Here is a 24,119-nt window from a genome sequence, read left to right as displayed (position 1 = left end):
TGCAAAATATACAAGAAACCTTCCTAGAATTCCACTGAACCCTCAAAGAAGAATAAATCTCTTCCTAAATTTCTGTCCCTATTATACCTCTATGAGAATACATCCAAGTTTTAAAAAGTATTTATTTACATTAGTACCTTCATAAATACTGACACTAATCTGGATGTTTTACTTATTTTTGAATCTCTAGAACATAGCAGTATGTGATATCTAGTGGATTATAATTTCATGTTAGCATGGGGAGTCCATATCCAGGAAATGTTTATATAGTGTGAACATGGACAAATAATTCACCCATTAAGTTGACTTTGATGGCTACTGTCATCTGTTTTTTGTTCTTCAGTTAAAAATAATGCAAATATGAGATTAGATTAAAAATATTTTTATAACATTTTAGGCTGATGAATTATTTCATCATATGATTTTCTTCTCTAATCATTGAGAATATGCTTATAATGAAAAAGAGATTAGGTAAAAATGTAGACTTTTTAAGTTCTATTATGAAAAGAACTATAATCCACTGTAATTATCTTTAAAATATAAAACTCCAAACATGTCATCATTGGAAATGAGGGATATTTAAGAAGTAATGAAATAACCTTGGAAATATGACTACTCACAATACTTACTACCAGTGTATTTCAGTCACTAAACTTTGTATAATTGTTACACAATAGGGACTGTCTACATTTATTCATCGTAGAGCCTACTACATAACAAGCACTGAGAAAAGATCTGTGAAAATAATGCAAAGTGTGCTAATAGATATTGTATAAAGGGAGCATCTGAAGGTATAAATTAATAAATAAACATCCTAATATTTCCCTTATTTTATTTTAGTTATCAAAAAGTTTTGTATCTGATATTGACTTAGAATTCAGAAAATGCTCAATTTCACTGATGTGACAGAGTTCATTCTTTTGGGGCTAACCAGCCGTCGAGAATGGCAAGTTCTCTTCTTCATCATCTTTCTTGTGGTCTACATTATCACCATGGTGGGCAATATCGGCATGATGGTGTTAATCAAGGTCAGTCCTCAGCTTAACAGCCCCATGTACTTTTTCCTCAGTCACTTGTCATTTGTTGATGTGTGGTTTTCTTCCAATGTCACCCCCCAAATGTTCGAAAACTTGTTATCAGATTAAAAAAAATTTCTTATGCTGGCTGTTTAGTACAGTGTTTCTTCTTCATTGCTCTTGTCCATGTGGAAATTTTTATTCTTGCTGTGATGGCCTTTGATAGATACTCGGCGATTGGAAATCCTTTGCTTTATGGCAGCAAAATGTCAAAGGTTGTCTGTATTCGACTGATTACTTTCCCTTACATTTACGGTTTTCTGACGAGTCTGGCAGCAACATTATGGACTTATGGCTTGTACTTCTGTGGAAAAATTGAGATCAACCATTTCTACTATGCAGATCCACCTCTCATCAAAATGGCCTGTGCCGGGACCTTTGTAAAAGAATATACAATGATCATACTTGCCGGCATTAACTTCACATATTCCCTGACTGTAATTATCATCTCTTACTTATTCATCCTCATTGCCATTGTGCGAATGCGCTCAGCAGAAGGAAGGCAGAAGGCCTTTTCCACATGTGGGTCCCATCTGACAGCTGTCATCATATTCTATGGTACTCTGATCTTCATGTATCTCAGACGTCCCACAGAGGAGTGTGTGGAGCAGGGGAAGATGGTGGCTGTGTTCTATACCACAGTGATCCCCATGTTGAATCCCATGATCTACAGTCTGAGGAACAGGGATGTGAAAAAGGCCATGATGAAAGTGATCAGCAGATCGTGTTAAACAAAGTAAAATCAAATTTGAATTAATTTTGTCTTCTATTATTTGATTGGAGAAAGGTTATTGCCCAGTACTTAGGAACATTAAGATAAAGATATTCTGTGGGTTGAAAAGAATAATAAAAGTGGTACAAATTGAGAAAATATAAGGTGGAATGATTCATTTCTGTTGATGTGAGTATGGAGATTAATTACATATGAATAAATTAATTGAAACAGTGATGCGTGCCAAAGTTCATAGGTGTACTAAGGGAAATTGCTCAAATAGCTGCAACCAAAAGACGTTTTCTTATTGAAAAGTGCAGTTGCATGAATTTAAGAAATATTTATTTGCCCACTTAAAAACAAATTTGGGGCAGAAAAAAAAACCCATGATATTTAATTTGGTTTTCCAATTTGAAGACATAAAATATTGGTCTCACGAATTGTTATGAGATGATTTATTGTTTAACGCATCTTTCATTATGTTGGGTAGGGTCTGTTCAGAGACTGCTATTTTGAAAATAGCAATACTATTGTATTTCATGCTTTTTAACTTTTTGGTGTTTCTTAAGAAACACAACATGGTAAGTGTCTCTCTTTCACAGATCCCATGAACTGCAGTGTTTCAACTCTACGATTGCCAGTCACCAGACTGTGGTTTGCCCCTGCTGGTGTCTTCACTCTGACTGAAGAGTAGAAGAATTAGTGGAAGAAGTTGTCATTGTAAAACCATTGCTCTCCAAATTCCACAGAATAAATTACATTCTACTCATGTGGGATATTTGGTACACCTGTGACCAAGACATGGCACTTACAACTTCTAGTTAACTTTTACATTTGAAATAAATTCAGTATTTAGGATGTACTATTTGTTGTTACCAGTAACATTTTCTGACATAATAACGTGAACATAATTTCACATCTCTCTTGCACCATATTTCATGAAGCATAAGGATGAAGCTACAACTTAACTTATTTCATCCAGTCTACATCCTCAGGCCAAATAAATAAATAAATAATCACCTTCTGTTTTGATGCAAACAATATATAGCTAAAGAAATGTAATTTATACATTTTATATTATACATTTAAATAATTAAAATTATCTGCAAAGATGTGAATATAAAGCAAGATTAGTGTCATCTGAGAGAAAAGCATTCTTTTTTTATTTAACTTTTATTTTAAGTTCAAGGGTAGGTGTGCAGGTTTGTTCTATAGGTAAACTTGTGTCATAGAGGTTTGTGGTACAGAATATTTCATCACCCAGGTACTAAGCCTAGTACCCATTAATTATTATCCTGATCCTCCCCCTCCTCCCAACCTATATCCTTTCATAGGTATCAATGTGTGTTGCTCCCCTCTATGTGTCCTTGTACTCTCAACATTTAGCTCACACTCCTAAGTGAGAACATGAGGTATTTGGTTTTCTGTTCCTGCATTAGTTTGCTAAAGATAATGGTCTCTATCTCCGTCTATCTTCTCACAAAGGACAAGATCTCGTTTTTTTTCCTTATGGTTGCATAGTATTCCATGATGCATATGTACATTTTCTTTATCCAGTTTATCACTGATGGGCTTTTAGGTTGATTACCTGTGTTTGCTATTGTGAATAGTGCTGCAATGAACATACATGTGCATTTGTCTTTATAGTAGAACAATTTATATTCATCTGGGCATATGCCCAGGCATGGAATTGCTGGATATTTCTGTTCTGAGGTCTGTGAGGAATCACCACACTGTCTTCCACAATGGTTGAACCAAGATACATGAGGCCAAGAATCATAAGAAAAAGCTCAACATCACTGATGATTAACAAAATGGAAATCAAAACTACAATGAGATACCTTCTCACACAAGTCAGAATGGCTATTATGAAAAAGCCAAAAAAAAAATTAGATGGTGGCAAAGTTGTGAAGAAAAAGAAATGTTTATCTGCTATTGATGAAAGTGTAAAAAAGCATTCTTCTTTGTCCAATATTGAATTTTATTTATCTCAAGAGAAACTATAAGTGAAATGAACTCATTTCCACATAGATACACATAAATCATGAGCAGCATGTTTGGAAGATGTCAAACCTCTAGAGACTTTTAATATCTAAGGTACACAAATTCTTTTGGGATTACTCCAAAGTTGAAAGTAATTTATTTTGGCAATAAAAACATTTATTTGCCATTTTTGGGGAACTCTTGATATGCCAAATTAGTTTCTTATTATTAATAAATTTCAAAATGTGTTTTGAAAGCATTTTATCACTTGCAGCATATTGGCAGGTAAATTTGAACCATCTTTGTTACCTCTTTTTCAAAGGCGAAATGCGTTTCTGTTTATTCTTTCGAGAGTTAGTTTAGTGTTACATAAAGAATGATGAGTCAAAGTCAGTGGTCAAACCATGTTTCTGGTTTGAGTTTCCAAATTTCAAGTGAATTTGTGGATGACCTTGGACAAGTCACTTTTTGTCACCCATCCAGTTACTTTTAAGGTTGTAAACTCTCATCCCTATGTATTTTCTGCCTACTAATTTTCATGAGTCTCGATTTTTTGGCAGAGCTTAAAGCAATTTTCCCATCTGAACTTCAAGATATTTCTGTAAAGTACTTTTAAAAATAGATAGCATTGTCACACTTATTTCTACATCTATGAGCTTAATCATATTTAAGCATTTCCAACATCTAAGCATGAAGCCAAGTTATCTCTTTCTCTATTTCTCTTCTGTATTTTTCTTCCTGTCTCTGTCTGTCTCTGTCTCTCTTTCTCTCTCTCATGCACACACAGACACACACACACACACACACACACATATACACTCTTTCTTCTTTTCCAGTCTACATTTTCTTGAGATATGCATATGAAGTCAAAATTCCCTAGTGTCAAACTCATCTAATAGACTTTCTCAATAATAGCTGAGAAGAAATTAATAAATTCTGGGTACTTTGACACTGGAAAAAACTTTGCCCAAACACAATTCTGTTGATGATTTTCCAGACTAAATTGAGAAAGTATATGCTTTAGAGTTTAAATAATCTAGATTTGCATCCATGTTCTTTGGCTTGATAGTATCTAAACTTGCCAATACTGCATGTTCTCACTTATAAGTGGGAGCTAAACAACAAGAATACATGGACACATAGTGGGGAACAACAGTAACCACAGCCTACTTGAGAATGAGGAGTGAGGGGAGGGAGAGGAGAAAAAAAGTACCTAAAATACCCATTAGGTGCTATGTTTATTACCTGGGTGACGAAATAATCTGTACATCAAGCCACTTTGTCTATATAACAAATCTGCATATGTACCCCTAACCCTAAAATTAAAAAAGGAAAGACTTAAAATCATTCTTCTCTTTCTTTTCTTGAGATGGAGTCTTGCTCTGTTGCCCAGGCTGGAGTGCAGTGGCACTATCTCGACTCACTACAACCTCTGTCTCCCAGGTTCAAGCGATTCTCTTGCCTCAGCCTCCCAAGTGGCTGGGATTACAGGCACCCGACATCATGCCCAGGTAATTTTTGTATTATTGTAGAGACAGGGCACCACCATGTTGGCCGGGCTGGTCTTGAACTCCTGACCTCAGGTGATCTACCTGCCTTGGCCTCCCAAAGTGCTGGGATTACAGGTGTGAGCCACCAAGCCTGGCACATCATACTTATTTCACATAGGAATACTTTTATTCTTCAAGGTAAGGATAATATTAGAATCCTAAAGAAGTAGTAAGATAATACTAGTAAACTGTTTAGAGGTAAAACTGCACAAATAATGACAACTTTTTGTGTGCTTCACATGCAACAGCCTTTGGGAAGAGAGTTATCCCTATATTATTCTAAGATCATCTCAACCAAAATGTAAGATATTAATTTCCCTATTCTGCAGATGAGTACACTGAGGCTCTGAAGTACATTGCTTGTCCAAGGTAGCATAGTGAAAGTGGTATACCAAAGGTATAATCCCAGACCTGACTGACTTCAGTAATAACTTCTACTTGTACTCATTTTACCAATGATTTATTCTTTGAGGCATCTGACATCTGAACACAACCATGAGATGCATAGGACGTGCATTCCTATGATCATCTATCCTGACAGACAGCACTTTTTAGAACAATTGTCCAACCAGAAAGAAAAGGACTCACTGAAATTTTATATGATGCAAACCAATATTTTGCTGAAATGCTTAATTGTCAGTGTGTAAATAAAAGAAGACAGAACCCATGTGAAAGTGAGAGATAAGATTATATTATTGATCAAGAATTTTGATCTATTTTATTTAAAAAATCTTCTTCTCATGCACACTCCTTAACTGCTCCTACACCTGAGCTGTGTCTAGAATTTTACTTATCATTTTTTTCATAATTACCTGAATCGTCCTTTAGGGAGATGATCCCAGTGTTCCTAATGTTTAAGACATTATTATAAATAGTGAGAAGTTATCATTTGCTGCTCTCTATGCTGAAGGTAGGTCTGCAAGTTTTTTACTCATTACAATAGAGATTGATGCAGTCAAATCTTTTAATTTCACTCTCTGTCTTGAAGAGGCAACTAATACCTTATTCACAGACTTATTTGTTATCAGTGTCTTCTTGTATGAAATTATATTATTGGGAACTTTTTGTATTTCTATCCCTGGTTTGTTCAAAACTTTGTAAGAATGAGCTTATTATAATGAAGATTTGCAAAACTCTTCATTTCTCATTTTTTGTCTTCTCATTCTCCTTTACAGACAAAAACTATTAACTTTCATAATATTGTTTAAATATATGTATGAATGGAGTTGGGGATATAGGGTCAGTTGGCATGATTGGTTCAGTAATTTATACCTTCACTGGTTTTCTTTATGAAAAATTCCTGAAATGTTAATAGAAATGAATTTGGGGTTTTATTTGTCAATTACAAATTCAATCTTCTTGATTATTTTGATAGATTATACACATTTAGGTATTAAATTAATTTTCTCCTGGAAATCATTATCATCTGATCCTGGGATGATAAACTTGGACAAGTAGAGAGTTGCAGTGATTTACTATCTCAGTGGTTTAGGCTGCTCTGGGGTAACCAAAGCTCTTAAAAGTCCATTAAAGATGAACTATGAAAGAGATAACTTTTTGTGGAGGATGAGCAAATTGGATTTGAAATGAAAAGAAATATAATGGTAGAAGAGGTTGTCAAAGATGCAGCAATAGAACATTGTTAAAGACACAACACTAAAGTGATCTTGTTTGCATCACAATTCTGCTAATTAGTAGACCTCGGACCCAGGGAGACTGTCTTAATCTCTCAGTGTTTAGCTTCCTCATTTTTAAAATGGGCATGCAAATAAAACCTGTTTTATAGGACATTTGCACGGAAGAGTTTTCATGAACATTCAATAACAGCTATTCTTATAAATATTACAAGGCTGGGACTGTTGCCTCTAGAAAAATATTTCTTAGAGAGTTTTAATTATACTGGATTATTGTATTACGTTTAGTGGATCTAGAGATCAGGGCATGTAGAAATCGTATGTATAACTATTTCTGAATTTCTGTTAAATGTAACTACTAAGCAAGACAGTTTAAGGAGTTTCAAGGTAAACAAAACAAACTAATATTAGGTTGGTGCAAAAGTAATTGCATTTTTGCCATTGAAAGTAACGGCAAAACCCACAATAACTTTTGCAGCAACCTAAATGCTAAAGCACTAAAGATTTTGTGTAAAATAAGAGAAGTACATCACACAGTGACTGAAACAAAATGTAGTGTTAGTTTATGTTTCTTAGATGCCTTGATGCTTTATTTCATATGTTTTATACTTAATACAGTAGTTAACACTAACCCAAGCCAAATTATATTAGTAAGAGGAAACCAGTAGAGATCAGAAATTTTTACATAGGAAAATCTCTGACCGCAGCATCTGCAGCTCTTTACCTAGTTTAACGTTTGTAATGAGCCAAAAAAGTGAAACTACAATCATGGACATCTATAGCAAAGGAAAGTCGGATCAGAACTAAAACTGCAATGTCTATTATGTTATATATTCAGTTCATTTTACATACAGTATATTTAAGCCCTGTATTGTACATTTTACAAAGTGTACATTTTTTTAAATTATTTGATTAAAATAAGGACAAACGCAACTCAAAGTTTCAAGAATAAAACAAATTCATTTACTTTCTTTTTAAAACAATTTCTCCATAGGCAACACAGACTTGGCCTTTGGCCTATACTAAGGCAATGCCTAATTTCACGAATGTGACAGAATTTACTCTCCTGGGGCTGACCTGTCGTCAGGAGCTACAGGTTCTCTTTTTTGTGGTGTTCCTAGCGGTTTACATGATCACTCTGTTGGGAAATATTGGTATGATCATTCTGATTAGCATCAGTCCTCAGCTTCAGAGTCCCATGTACTTTTTCCTGAGTCATCTGTCTTTTGTGGACGTGTGTTTCTCCTCCAATGTTACCCCCAAAATGCTGGAAAACTTATTATCAGAGATAAAAACCATTTCCTATGTGGGATGCTTGGTGCAGTGCTACTTTTTCATTGCCCTTGTCCACGTGGAGGTCTATATCTTGGCTGTGATGGCCTTTGATAGGTACATGGCCATCTGCAACCCTCTGCTTTATGGCAGTAAAATGTCCAGGACTGTGTGTGTTCAGCTCATCTCTGTGCCTTATGTCTATGGATTCTCTGTCAGCCTAATATGCACGCTATGGACTTATGGCTTATACTTCTGTGGAAACTTTGAAATCAATCACTTCTATTGTGCAGATCCCCCTCTCATCAAGATTGCCTGTGGGGGAGTGCACATCAAAGAAATCACAATGATTGTTATTGCTGGAATTAACTTCACATATTCCCTCTCAGTGATCCTCATCTCCTACACTCTCATTGTAGTAGCTGTGCTACGCATGCGCTCTGCCGATGGCAGGAGGAAGGCGTTCTCCACCTGTGGGTCCCACTTGATGGCTGTTTCTATGTTTTATGGGACCCTCATCTTCATGTATCTCAGGAGACCCACTGAGGAATCCGTAGAGCAGGGGAAAATGGTGGCTGTGTTTTACACCACAGTAATTCCTATGTTGAATCCCATGATCTACAGTCTGAGAAATAAGGATGTAAAAGAAGCAGTCAATAAAGCAATCACCAAGACATACATGAGGCAGTAAAACTGTAGTGGATATTGTTGTCCCTATTATAAATAAGGTCCTATTATAAATGGTCACACATAAAAGTCCTAGCTCAGAAAACAGTATCTAAAGGTAACTCTTTCACACACTAAGAGGTTCAATGTAACAGGGTGATGCTTTACCCCATGTATGGACTCTAATTACCGAGCATATTTTCTCCTATACGTGCGCCAATATTATGAAAGATGACACAATGTTCATTCACAATGTGCTTAAAACTGGGCTAAGTGTAGTCACTGGAGGAACTCACAAATGAGTGTACATACATATATGTTAAGTTGGAAGTATGCTTGTTAGTGTTGGATGTTATTTTGCAGAGTACTTTACACATACACATATTCCTCAAACTAGATTTCATGTGAAGTACATAAATTCTCAGAAAAAAGTAAATACTTCATTTCTTTTTCATGGCCATAGAATATTGATGAACAGTTTACCTAAAAAGTGTTTAAAATTTTGAAAATGCAATTATATTTAGAATTTTAAAGTAGTGTCAATATAATCCTGTTTGTCATCATTTCACATAATTTGATAGTTAATAATGTTTTGTTTCAATGGTCTGTTTTCTTATCCTAGCTCTACTCCTTGATGGGTACTCATTTACACATTCTCTTATGTTAATAGGGTGAACTGTCCCTGACAAAAGATTTTCCTGCCCTAATCATAATGAAAAGATGAGCCAGTATACATTTTCTGACACAAAGTCTAAGCTTTGGCAATACCATATTAAACTATTGATTGATAATATGATTTGAAACTTTTCTTTGCTTCCAGCTCCTTTCACTAACATTAAATTCTTTGACTTTGTATATAGCAACTTAAATCAAGCTTTTAATGTCTATAGTTGATAAACCAGATAAGAAGCACTGTTCAACTAAATTTTACGGGACCCTCATTCAAAGGTGATCAACAGAGTTCTAAATTGCATCCCATTTGGGCCTGGTTAAAAATCTTTAAAAGCTCACTGTTCGTCTAGATTGGTGCTTCCGTAGCTTACTTGTTCTACATTATACTCTTGTTAAAGACAACAGTGGAAATTTGTTTGCCCCAGGTGACTCTTGCTAAGTTAATTGTATAAAGGCAAGTGGGAGATAAAGGTGATTGCTGATGAGTGAGTTTATTTGGGATGTGATAATCCAACTACAAGGGTGCACAATTCAATTAGTATGTACAAGTTGACTCTGAGAAGTAAAATACAGTTGTGGTAATGCTTCTAGGAAGATGGACTAATTCAAACACAGAAAGCATTGTTATTCATGCAAATTTACCATGGTTCACTTTCCTAGTAACTTAGAATGGATCTGAGTAAAGGTAGATGGGATACATACTTTTTCATAAATTTACATTCTGAGAGCAAAGTATGATCTGTTTGTATTGAAAATTGTGTTAACACCATGTTTATGATTCTAAACCACCTAAATTTGCTTTAAAAAGTCAGGATGAAGTACAAAATGCAGGGCTACTCAAGCAACAACTTGTTTTACAGAGATTGGCGTCACAACCTGACATTCTAAGGCCTTATTTTTTTTGTGGTCATTATGGCAGAGCTATTCCTCATTCTCCACTAGTTCATTTTTGCTTTTAGAAATATAAAACTGGCTATCCAACTGCATGTCAGGGTTTTAATCTCTGCTTATCATCCTGATATACATTTGTGGGGGTTTGGGTTTTTTTTTTAACAACTTAAACAGCATAAATTTATTATTTCAGAATTGCCATAGGTTATGAGTGCAGGTAAAGATAAAATGGGCCTGCTGCTCAGGGTCTTCCCAGGCAGAAATCAATTTCTTGGTCAGGTCTGTGGTTCCACCTGAGACTCTGGGTCCTCTTTCCCGTTCATTCAATGTGTTTTCTGAATTTAGTTCTTGCAGTTATAGGACTGATGTTTTATTTTTAAAATAATAACTTTAGTTTTTATTATATTTGAGGGGCTCATGTCTAAGTTTGTTACATGGGTATATTGTGTGATGCTGAGACTTAGGATACAAATGATCTCATCACCCAGGTAGTGAGCATGGTACAGAACAGTTAGTTTTCCAATCCTTGCCCCACTCTTTCCTCCCCACTCTAATAGTCTCCAGTGTCTATTGTTCCCATCTATATGTCCACAAGCGTCCAATGTTTAGCTCCCACTTATAAGTGAAAATATGCGGTATTTGGTTTTCTGTTCCAGCATCAATTTACCTAGGATTATGTCCTTCAGCTGCATTCATGTTACTGCAAAGCACATGATTTCATTCTTTTCTAAGAGTGTGGAGTATTCCATGGTGTATATATACCACATTTTCTTGGTGATACATAGTGTATATTTGCCACATCCAGTCGACTGTTGATGGACACCTCGGTTGATTCCATGTCTTTGCTATTGTTAATTGCTCTGTATTCAATTTACAAATGCATGTGTCCTTTTGGTAGAATCGATAACAACAGGAGACAGACAAATTCCTAGGCTGACAGGGTTGGGTCCAGGTGAAACTCCACCTTCAAGCCCAGGACAGTCTAAAGCCTGAAAACCAAGCTGCTAGTTCCAGACAGAATCCGCTGACAGAGGGAGAACTCCCATCCCCACCTCCTTACCCAAGCTCTCGATTGATTCTTTCTGAATGATGCCTTTTAACCAATCAAATGGTGTCTTTTCCAAGCCCACCAATAAAACAATCAGCATGCATTCCCCATTCTAAGCCCATAAAAAGCCCAGACTCTGCCTCACATAAGGCTACCCACTTTTGGATTCCCTCTCACTGTTGAGAGTGTTTTTTTCACTCAATAAATTTTACTGAGCCATACTTACTCTCCAGTGTCCATGTACCTCATTCCTCCTGGTCTTGAGAGAAGAACTTGGAACTCACGGAACTGCAGGAACGAAAGAGCTGTAACACTTCCTCTCACTCGCCAAACTATAGGAGTGAAGAAGCTGCTGGGCACCACTCCCTCCTGCTCACCAAACGACAGGAGTAAGAAAGCCGCAACAGAACAATCTGTTTTCTTTTCGATATATACACAGTAATGGGATTGCTGGGTTGAATGTAGTTCTGTTTCACATTCTTTGAGAAATCTCCAAAGTGCTTTCTGCAGTGACTGAACTGATTTACATTCCCACCAACAGTGTATAAATGTTACCTTTTGTTGGAAGCCTCACCAGCATCTGTTGTTTTTTTGGCTTTTTAACAATAGCCATTCTGACTGGTGTGAGATGGTATCTTATTGTGGTTTCGATTTACATTTCTAGGATGATTAGGGATGTTGAGTATTTTTTCATATGTTTCTTTGGCCACTTGTATGTATTTTTTTAGAAAAGTGTCCATATCTTTTGGTTACTTTTTAATGGAGTTATTTATTTTTTGCTTGTTGAATCATTTAAGTTTCTTATAAATTCTGGATATTAGACCTTTGTCATAGTTTGTGAATATTTTCTTTCATCCTGTAGGCTATCTGTTTCCTCTGTTGACAGTTTCTTTGGCTGTGCAGAAACTCTTCATTTATAATTAGGCCCCACTTGTGAATTTTTGTTTTGTTGCAGTTGCTCATTTAGCAATTGCTAAATTGCTGAATGCATTTAGTCACAAATTCTTTCCCAAGGCCCATGTCCAGAATGATGTTTCCTAGGTTTTCTTCTAGGCTTCTTACTTTTTGAGCACTTACATTTAAACTTTAATTCATCTTAAGTTAATTTTTGTATATGGTGAAAAGTAGGGGTGAGGTTTCATTCTTCTGCATACGAATAGCCAGCAACATTTAATGAATAGGAGGTCATATTTTTTTGACTTTCACAATTGTCAGATGGCTGTAGGTGTGCAGCTTTATTTCTGGATTCCCTATTCTTTTCCAATGTTGTATATGTCCGTTTCTGTACCAGAGCCATGCTCTTTTGGTTACTGTAGCTATACAGTATAGTTTGAAGTCAGGTAATGTGATACTTCTGGCTTTGGTTCTTCTCTTTTCTTTTATTTTCTCTTTCTTTTTTTTCTCGCTATTCAGGCTCTTTTTGGTTGCATAGGAATTTAAGAATAGTTTTTTTTCTAATTCTGTGGAGAATGATGTTGGTAGTTTGATAGGAATAGAGCTGAGTCTGTAGATTGCTTTAGGCAGCATGGCCATTTTAATGATACCAATTCTTTCAATCCATGAGCATGGACTGTTTTTCCAATTGATTGTGTCAGTATGACTTCTTTCAGCAGTATTTAGTTTTGTAGTTATTATAGAAATCTTTCACCCCCTTGGTTAGATGTATTCTTATGTATTCTATTTTTTTAGTGGCTATTGTAAATGGGATTGTGTTCTTGATTTAGTTCTCAGCTTGGATGTTATTGATATATAAAAATGCTGCTTTTTTTTTTACATTTATTTTGTATCCTGCAACTTTACTGAAGTCATTTATTTGTTTAAACAACCTTTGGCAGAGTTTTTAGTGTTCACTAGGTATAGAATAATATTAGCAGCAAAGAAAGATTGTTTGACTTTTTCTTTTCCTATTTGGATGCCTTTTATTGCTTACTATTGCCTGATTGCTCTGGATAGGACTTTCAGTAGTATGTTGAATAGGAGTGATGAGCGTGGGCATCCTTGACTTGCTCAGTTTTCAAGGATAATGCTCCCAGCTTTTGCCCATTTAGCATGATGTTCGCTATGGATTTCTCATAGACGGCTCTCATTATTTTGAGGTATGTTTTTTCGATGCCAAGTTTGCTGAGGTTTTTTATCATGAAGGGATGTTAGACTCTTACCAGTTGTGGGCCCCTCAACTTTGGATTTCCCAGCTTCCAGAACTACAAGACACAAATATTTTTTCTTATTAATTACCCAGACTATGGATAATTCATATGTTATAGCAATGCAGATGAAGAAATTTTTTTAATTTTTTCTAAATATGTGTATGCAAACATCTCTCTTCTAATTAGGATATCAGTCGCATTGGATTAAGGGCACACACTACAATATGACTTCATCTAGTCATACCTTTCATGACTGTATTTTCAAATATATATCATTCAGAGGGATTGGGCTTTAGAACATGTATTTTTAGAGAACACAATTTAACCCATAGTAAGTAACAATAGCTTAAGATCTGTATTGGTTAAAAATGTATAATGGAGGTTCGCCTAGTTTATACCTAGCTAGAAACATGGTGCAGAGAAAATAACTAAGAATTACTGAACCCAAGAAAGAGCTTGTATGAAAATGCTAACAGAGAGAAATAGCCTAGAAGTAGGACACAGTATTAACTAATGTGTCACAGTGTGGCCAAGGACTCACCAAATGTTAAAGTAAAATGAATCCTATCTAATTATTAACTTGCCCTAGAAAGGAATCTTATGCTGAGGTAAAGTGCCAAGAATCAAGTATCTGAAAAGTATTATAAGAACAATTAAAGGGAGGATTAGGGTGCCAAGTGCAGTAACTAATGAACCACCAAACCAAAATAACTTAAAAAGATAGGGTTATATTTCTTTTTTATGCAATCAGGTGATTATGAGTATTAAATAAGGCAATTAGACCCTCAAGATGTGTCTTCCATAATACCATCTAGGGAATTCAATTCAGTGGCCACATTTTGGAGTAGGAAAATAAGGAGAAAGTTCAGGTTTAGTGGCTTTGGCCTTTAGGAGATTATTCTTAACTTTACACATAACTTTCTACTGATCTATTGTCAAAACTTAGTAACAAATGTATACTTCTGTTCATAACAGTCTCTGAGGATCTTTTGCATTTCTGCGGGATTGGTTATATGCACACAACCTAGAAAATTTAGAGGAAGTGGATAAATTCCTGGAATCACACATCTTCCCCAAATTAAATCAGGCAGAAATTGAAACCCCAAACAAACCAAATTATGTTCTGCAATTGAATCAATAATAAAAATTCTAGCAACTTTTTTTTTAAATAAAAGCCCTGGAACAAATTGATTCACAGGTGTACCAGATGTACAAAGAAGAGCTACTTACCAATTCTACTGAAACTATTCCAAAAAATTGAGGATGAAGATATATTCCCTAACTCATTCTTAAGCCAGCACCACCCTGACACCAGAATCTGTCAGAGGCACTCACGCATACACAAAGGAAACTTCAGGCTAGTATCCTTGAAGAACATAGATGCAAAAATCCTCAACTAAATACCAGCAAAGTGAACCCACGAGCACATTCAAAAGTTAATTCACCACAAGCAAGTAGGTTTCATTCCTGGGATGCAAGGTTGTTTCAACATGCATCAATCAATAAATATAATTTACAATGTAAAGAGAATTAAAAATAAAAACTATACAATCACCTCAACCTATTCAAAAAACTATTTGAGAAAAATCTAACATCCCTTCATGATAAAAACCCTTAACAAACCAGACATCAAAACAACATACCTCAAAATAATAAGTGCCATCTATGAGAAATCCACAACCAACATCATGCTAAATGGGCAAAAGCTGGAAACATTCTCCTTGAGAACTGAACAAGAAAAGGATGCCCCCACTCATCACTCTTATTTAACATACTACTGGAAGTCCTAGCCAGAGCAATCAGGCAAGAGTAAGAAATAAAAGGAATCCAAATAGGAAAAGAAAAAGTCAAACAATCTCTCTTTGCTGCCAATGTGATTCTATACCTAGAAAACACTAAAGATTCTGCCAAAAGTTTCCTTGAACTAATAAATGACTTCAGTAAAGTTTCAGAATACAAAATAAATGTAAAAATCAGTAGCATTTTTGTATACCAATAACATCCAAGTGGAGAGCTTAATCAAGAACATAATCCCATTTACAATAGCCACCAAAAGATAAAAATAAAATACATAAGAATACACATAACCAAGGAGGCGAAAGATTTCTCTAAGAACTAAAAACAAAGCACTGCTGAAGGAAATCATACATGACACAACCAGTTGGAATCAGTATCATTAAAATGGCCATACTGCCTAATGCAACCTACAGACTCAGTACTATTCCTATCAAACAACCAATGTCATTCTTCACGGCATTAGAAAAAAAAAAAAAAAAAAAAATTCTTAAATTCCTGTGGAACCAAAAAGAGCTTGAATACCAAAAAAAAAAATGAAAGAAAAAAAGAAAAACAAAAATAGAAAGAAAGAAAAATAGAAAAGAAAAGAAAGAAAAAGAAAAAGAAAAAAAGCCAGAAGCATCACATTACTTAAATTCAAACTATACTATATAGCTATGGTAACCAAAAAGCAAGGCACTGGTACAAAAACAGACATATACACCAGTGAAAAAGAATAGAGAATCCACAAATAAAGCTGCATACCTACAGTCATCTGACATTTGAGAAAGTTAGAAAAAAAAAAACCTCCTATTCATTAAATATTGCGGGGATGGCTGGCTATTCATATACAGAAGAATGAAATTTGACACCTACTTTTCACCATATACAAAAATTAAGATGAATTAAAGTTTAAATGTAAGAAGTCAAAAAGTAGGAAGCCTAGAAGAAAACGTAGGAGACATCATTCTGAACATGGGCCTTGGGAAATAATTTGTGGCTAAATGCATTCAGCAATTTAACAATTCCTATGTTAGCAATTTGCAACAAAAACAATAATTCATAAGTGGGACCTAACTAATTAAATGAAGAGTTTTTGCACAGCCAAATAAACTGTCAGCTGAGGAAATAGCCTACAGGATGAAAGAAAATATTCACAAACTATGACAAAGGCCTAATATCCAGAATTTATAAGAAACTTAAACAAATCAACAAGCAAACATTAAATAACTCCATTAAAAAGTGATCAAAAGCCATGGGCAGTTTTCTAACATATACAAGTTACCAAAGAAACATATAAAAAAATACTCAACATCACTAATCATCATAGAAATGTAAATCAAAACCACAGTAAGACACCATCTCACACCAGTCAGAATGGGTATCATTAAAAAGCCAAAAAACAACAGGTGCTGGCAAGGCTGCCAACAAAAGGTAACATTTATACACTGTTGGTGGGAATGTGAATTAGTTCAGTCACTGTAGAAAGCACTTTGGAGATTTCTCAAAGAACTTGAAACAGAACTACATTCAACCCAGCAATCCCATTACTGTATATATATCAAAAAATAAAAATAAAAAATAAATTGTTCTGTTGTGGCTTTCTTACTCCTGTAGTTTGGCAAGCAGGAGGGGGTGGTGCCCAGTGGCTTCTTCACTCCCATACTTCAGTGAATGGGAGGCAGTGGCACCCATTAGCTTCTTCACTCCCATAACTTGGTGAACTGGAGGAAGTGTTACAGCTCTTTGACTCCTGCAGTTCCATGAGTTCCAGGTTCTTCTCTCAAGACCAAGAGGGATGAGGTACATGGACACTGAAGTGTAAGTAAGTCTCAGTAAAATTTATTAAGTGAAAGAAACACTCTCAACAGTAAGAGGGCACCCAAAAGTGGACAGCCTTATGTGAGGCTGAGTCTGAGCATTTTATGGGCTTAGAATAGGGAATGCATGCTGATTGATTTATTGGTGAGCTTGGAAAAGACACCATTCGATTGGTTAAAAGGCATCATTCAGGAAAAAAAAAAAATTGAAAGAGTGGGTAAGATAGCAATGGGAGTTCTCCCTCTGGTCAGTGGATTCTATCTGGAACTAGTGGCTCAGTTTTCAGGCCTTAGACTGTCCTGGGCTTGGAGGTGGAGTTTCACCAGGGACTGAACCCTGTCTGCCTAGGAATTTGTCTCTTTCCTGTTGCTAAAAGTTCTACACATTGATAATTATGCATTTCGGCAAAATATTGGTTTGCATCATATAAAATTTCAGTGAGTCTCTTTCTTTCTAGTTGGACAACTGTTCAAAAAAGCACCATCTGTCAGGAGAGATGATCATAGCAATGCATGTCTCATGCATCTCATGGTTGTGTTCAGATGTCAGATGCCTCAAACAATAAATCACTGGCAGAATGAATAAAAGTAGAAGTCATAACTGAAGTCAGACAGATCTGAAATTATACCTTTGCTATACATACACTTTCACTATGTTACCTTGGACAAGCAATGTACTTCTGAGCCTCAGTGTACTTATCTGTACAATAGGGAGTCTATTATCTTACATTTTGGTTGAGATGATCTTAGAATAATATAGGGATAACTGTCTTCCCAATGCCTGTTGCATGTGAAGCAAACAAAAAGTTGTCATTATTTGTGCAGTTTTACCTCTAAACAGTTTACTATTATTGTCTTACCACTTCTTTAGGATTATGGTTAATATTATTCTCACTTTGAAGAATAAAAGTATTCCTATGTGAAAAAAATGTGATGTTAAATTTTCCCTTTTTTAAATTTAGGTTTGGGGTACATATGCAGGTTTTTTATACAGACAAACTGGTGTCACAGAGGCTTGGTGTACACATTATTTCATCGCCCGGATAGTAAGCATAGCACCTGATACATATTTTTTTGCTCCTCTCCCTCCTCCCACCCTCCATTCTTAAGTAGGCTGTAGTGTCTGTTGTTCCCCTCTATGTGTTCATGTATTCTTGTTGTTTAGCCCCCACTTGTAAGTGAGAACATGCAGTATTGGCAAGTTGAGATACTATCAAGCCAAAGACTACGGATGCAAACCTACATTATTTAAATTCTAAAAAGTATACTTCCTAAATTTAGTCTGGAAAATCATGAACAGAATTGTGCTTGGGAAAATTTTTTTTCAGCGCCAAAGTACCCAGAATTTATGAATTTCTTCTCGCCTATTATTGAGAAAGTCTATTGGATGAGTTTGACACTAGGGAATTTTGACTTCATTTGCAACATCTCAAGAAAATGTAGAAATCAGAGTCTACAACCTTAAAAGTAATTAGATGGGTGACAAAAAGTGACTTGTCCAAGGTCATCCACAAATTCACTTGAAATTTGGAAACTGAAACTAGAAACATGATTTGACCACTGACCTTGATTCATCATTCTTTATGTAACACTAAACTAACTCTCCAAAAGAATAAAGAGAAAACGCATTTTACCTTCGAAAAAAGAGGTAATAAAGATGGTTCAAATTTACCTGCCAACAGGCCGCAAGTGATTAAATGCTTTCAAAACATATTTAGAAATTGATTAATAATAAGAAACTAATTTGGCATATCAAGAGTTCCCCAAAAATGGCAAATAAATGTTCTTATTGCTAAAATAAATTACTTTTAACTTTAGAGTAGTCCCAAAAGATCCTTGTGTACCTTAGATATTAAAAGTCTCTAGAGGTTTAACATTTTTCATCCAAAGACACAGTAACACTAGAATTGAATCTAAATTGCCAATTTGTTTATATATGCAAAAGGTTATAAAATGTTGCCCATGATTTTTACGTATGTATGTGGAAATGAGTTCATTGCATTTTTGTTTTCTCTTGATGTAGATAAAATTCAATAATGGACAAAGAAGAATGCTTTTTTACACTTCCACCAGCAGTGTACAAACATTCCTTTTTCTTCCCAACCTGGCCAGCATCTCTTATTTTTTTGGGTTTTTGATAATAACCATTATTACTGGTGTGAGACGGTATCTCATTGTGGTTTCAATTTGCATGTATTTAATTATCAGTGATGTTGAGCTTTTTCATATGATTCTTGGCCTCATGTATCTTAGTTCAACCATTGTGGGCAACAGTGTGGTGATTCATCAAAGACCTAAAACAGAAATACCTAGCAATTCCATTCCTGGGTATATGTCCAAAGGAATATATATTGTTCTACTATAAAGACACATGTCCGTGTATATTCATTGCAGCACTATTCACAATAGCAAACACATGTAATTGACCTAAAAGCCCATCAGTGATAGACTGGATAAAGAAAATGTACAGATACGCCATGGAATACTATGCAGCCATAAGAAAATAAAACAAAATGAGATCTTGTCCTTTGCAAGAACACAGATGGAGCTAGAGACCATTATCTTTAGCTAACTAATGCAGGAGTAGAAAACCAAATACCTCATGTTCTCACTTAGAAGTGTGAGTTAAATGTTGAGAGCACATGGATGCATAGAGGGGAGAAACACACATTGAGGGCTATGAGAGGGTAGAGGTTGGGAAGAGGGAGAGGATCAAGAAAAATACCTAATGAGTACTAAGCTTAATACCTGCTTGACGAAATAATCTGTACCACAAACCTCTGTGACACACGTTTACCGATATAACAAACCTGCACACCTACCCTTGAACTTAAAATAAAAGTTAAAGAAAAGAAGAATGCTTTTTTCTCAGATGGCACCAATCTTGTTTTATATTCACATCTTTGCAGATAATTTTTAATTTTTTAAATGTATAATTCAAAATATGTAAGTTACATTTCTTTAGCTATATATTGTTTGCATCAAAACAGATAGTGATTATTTACTTATTTATTTGGCCTAAGGATGTAGACTTTGATGAAATAAGTTAAGTTGTAGCTTCATCTTTATGCTTCATGAAATAAGGTGCAAGATATGTGAAATTATGTTCCCATAATTATGTCAGAAAATTGTTATCGATAACAACAAATAGTGCATCCTAAATTCTGAATTTATTTCAAATGCAAAAGTTAACTAGAATATGTAAGTGCCATGTCTTGGTCACAGGTGTACCAAATATCTCACATGAGTGGAATGTAATTCATTCTGTGGAATTTGGAGAGCCATGGTTTTACAATGACAACTTCTTCCACTAATTCTCCTACTCTTCAGTCAGAGTGAAGACACCAGCAGGGGAAAACCACAGTCTGGTGACTGGCACTTGTAGAGTTGAAACACTGCAGTTACTGGGATCTATGAAAGAGAGACACCTACCATGTTGTTGCTTAAGAAACACCAAAAAGTTAAACAACTTAAAATACAATAGTATTGCTATTTTCAAAGTAGCAGTCTCTGAACAGACCCTACCCAACATAATGAAAGATGTATTAAACAATAAACAATCTCATAACCATTAGTGAGACCACTATTTTACATCCTCACACTGGAAAACCAAATTAAATATTTTGAATTTTTTCTGCCCCAAATTTGTGTTTAATTGGGCAAATAAATATTACCTAAATTCATGCAACTGCACTTTTGAATAAGAGAAATTCTTTTCATCGCAGCTAAGTATTTGAGCAACTTCCGTTAGCACACCTATGAACTTTGGCACACATCGCCATCTCAACTAATTAATTTATTCATATTTAATTAATCTCCATACTCACATGAACAGAAATGAAACATTCTACCTTATATTTTCTCCATTTGCATCACTTTTATTTTTCTTTTCAACTGACAGAATATCTTTATCTTAATGTTCCTAAGTACTGGGCAATAACCTTTCTCCAATCAAATAATAGAAGACAAAATTAATTCAAATTTGATTTTATTTTGTTTAACATGATCTGCTGATCACTTTCATCATGGCCTTTTTCACATCCCTGTTCCTCAGACTGTAGATCATGGGATTCAACATGGGGATCACTGTGGTATAGAACACAGCCACCATCTTCCCCTGCTCCAGAGACTCCTCTGTGGGACGTCTGAGATACATGAAGATCAGAGTACCATAGAATATGATGACAGCTGTCAGATGGGACCCACATGTGGAAAAGGCCTTCTGCCTTCCTTCTGCTGAGCGCATTCGCACAATGGCAATGAGGATGAATAAGTAAGAGATGATAATTACAGTCAGGGAATATGTGAAGTTAATGCCGGCAAGTATGATCATTGTATATTCTTTTACAAAGGTCCCGGCACAGGCCATTTTGATGAGAGGTGGATCTGCACAGTAGAAATGGTTGATCTCAATTTTTCCACAGAAGTACAAGCCATAAGTCCATAATGTTGCTGCCAGACTCGTCAGAAAACCATAAATGTACGGGAAAGTAATCAGTCGAATACAGACAACCCTTGACATTTTGCTGCCATAAAGCAAAGGATTTCCAATCGCCGAGTATCTATCAAAGGCCATCACAGCAAGAATAAAAATTTCCACATGGACAAGAGCAATGAAGAAGAAACACTGTACTAAACAGCCAGCATAAGAAATTGTTTTTTTATCTGATAACAGGTTTTCCAACATTTTAGGGGTGACATTGGAAGAAAACCACACATCAACAAATGACAAGTGACTGAGGAAAAAGTACATTGGGCTGTTAAGCTGAGGACTGACCTTGATTAACATCATCATGCCAATATTGCCCACCATGGTGATAATGTAGACCACAAGAAAGATGATGAAGAAGAGAACTTGCCATTCTCGACGGCTGGTTAGCCCCAAAAGAATGAACTCTGTCACATCGGTGAAATTGAGCATTTTCTCAATTCTACATCAATATGAGTTACAAATCTTCATAATAACTAAAATAAAATAAAAAATTAGGATTTTTTATTTATTAATTTATACCTTTATCTGTGCTCCTTTTATATAATATCTATGATCACACTTTAACATTATTATTTTCAGCAAATCTTTTCTCAGCGCCTGTTATGTAATAGGCTCCACAACGAATAAATGTAGACAGTCCCTATTATATAACCATTAAACAAAGTTTACTGGCTGAAATACACTGGTAGTAAGTATTGTTAGTAGTCAAATTTCCAAGATTACTTCTAAATATCCCTCATTTCCAATAATGGCATGTTTGGAGTTTCATATTTTTAAGATAATTACAGGGGATTATAGTTCTTTTTGTAATAGGACTAAACAAGTCTGCTTTTTAAACTTAATCTCTTTTTCATTATTAGCATATTCTCAATGATTAGAGAAAAAAGCCATATGATGAAATAATTCATCAGCCTAAAATGTTATCAAAATATTTTAATCTAATCTCATATTTGCATTTTTTTCAAGTGAAGAACAAAAAGCCGATGACAGTAGCCATCAGAGTCAAGTTAAAGGGTGAATTATTTGCCCACGTTCACACTAGATAAACATATCCTGGATATGGACCCCCAATTCTAACATGAAATTATAATCCACTAGATATCATATACTTCTATGTTTTAGAGATTCAAAAATAAGTAAAACATACAGATTACTGTCAGCATTTATGAAGGTACTAATGTAAATAAATACTTTTTGAAACTTGGATGTATTCTTATAGAGTTATAATAAGGACAGAAATTTAGGAAGGGATTTATTCTTCTTTGGGAATTCAGCAGAAAGTTTCTTTGATATTTTGGAAATTTATTTTCAAACATAGGATATACTACATTTGAAAAATTTTTTAGAAAATATTTCTCAAATTGTGTTTTAAGTATATTAGAAATATAACTAGTGCTTTTCATGATGTTAATAGATATAACGGAGAATAATCCACAAGTGTTCTTCCATCAAATGGGACATCTTTGTGCTCTGTCAAATCTCTTAGTAATTCAGTCTCCCTAGTAAAGTTATTTACTGTACACATCATTCATGTAGCTTACAAATTTACATGCACACACACTCACACTCACACACATACATGTCTATATATATGTCTATACATATGTCTATACATATGTGTGTATATACATATACACACACCTATATGTATACTCACATACTTATAGCTTATATATTTCTTTCATATATATATGAGAGAAATTCCATTAATTAGATATCTTGTCAATGAATATTCACATTCTGCAGAACAAAGAGTGCAAATCAATCTAATAAGAATCTTGAGATAGCCTTTCAGCAGGACAATATATTTGTTGGACATGGGGCTGTTTCATACCTTCTGATGGCTATATCATCTCTAGAGCAAACGATTATTCCCAAGACCCTTCCTGTAATCTGCAGTATTAAACTATGTTCAACCACAAGTTGATGAAATTTATCTATAATTATTACTGGCTAGCAGTTACTAGAAAATTTAGAAAGCAGGCAGGAAGGTAAATTTCATTGCATAGTGAAAATAAGTGCAAACTTATCCACAGTGAAAATCCAAGTTTTCAACCACCAAACTTGGAAAGAACATTTTTCTATGGATAGAGGAGAAAATTACTAACTGAAACAGATTACATTCTACATGGCTCCAGAGGTTTGGTTTAATTAATAAAAATTTGAAGGATTAATTAGTGGGTAAATTTTTACAAATGAATAGTTGTTAAAGTTCTAAAAACGATATAAAGTGCATTAGAATACATTCATGTATAGGCTGCAAAATCTCTTACAGGTTTGTTAAAATCGTCTCTAAGATCCTTAGATTCATGGCTGAACAGAGATTACAGACACGTCAGCAGATAATTCCAGATTTCTGATTCAACAGTTTATGCCTGCA

General features: G+C 35.0%; 3 protein-coding genes across 3 annotated transcripts; 2 read left to right on the top strand and 1 right to left on the bottom strand.

Annotated features, from left to right (window-relative positions):
* The first annotated feature begins 884 nt into the window (after positions 1-884).
* Positions 885-1,807, top strand: LOC116468173 (olfactory receptor 5M3-like). The gene is given in 2 exon segments (XM_032151777.1): positions 885-1,140; positions 1,143-1,807. Coding segments are annotated over 2 exon segments (921 nt in total).
* A 6,178-nt stretch (positions 1,808-7,985) lies between these two features.
* LOC116468172 (olfactory receptor 5M9) lies at positions 7,986-8,918 on the top strand. The gene has a single exon (XM_032151776.1). The coding sequence runs from the start codon at positions 7,986-7,988 to the stop codon at positions 8,916-8,918; it is 933 nt and encodes a 310-aa protein (XP_032007667.1).
* A 12,326-nt stretch (positions 8,919-21,244) lies between these two features.
* On the bottom strand, positions 21,245-22,168 carry LOC116468171 (olfactory receptor 5M3). Its single transcript, XM_032151775.2, has one exon. The coding sequence runs from the start codon at positions 22,166-22,168 to the stop codon at positions 21,245-21,247; it is 924 nt and encodes a 307-aa protein (XP_032007666.1).
* Between the last annotated feature and the right edge of the window lie 1,951 nt (positions 22,169-24,119).

This window comes from Hylobates moloch, unplaced genomic scaffold (genome assembly GCF_009828535.3).
Source record: "Hylobates moloch isolate HMO894 unplaced genomic scaffold, HMol_V3 SCAFFOLD_5, whole genome shotgun sequence".
NCBI lineage: Eukaryota > Metazoa > Chordata > Mammalia > Primates > Hylobatidae > Hylobates > Hylobates moloch.
Note: the sequence above shows the minus strand (reverse complement) of the source record. Positions and strands in the feature narration are given on the sequence as shown.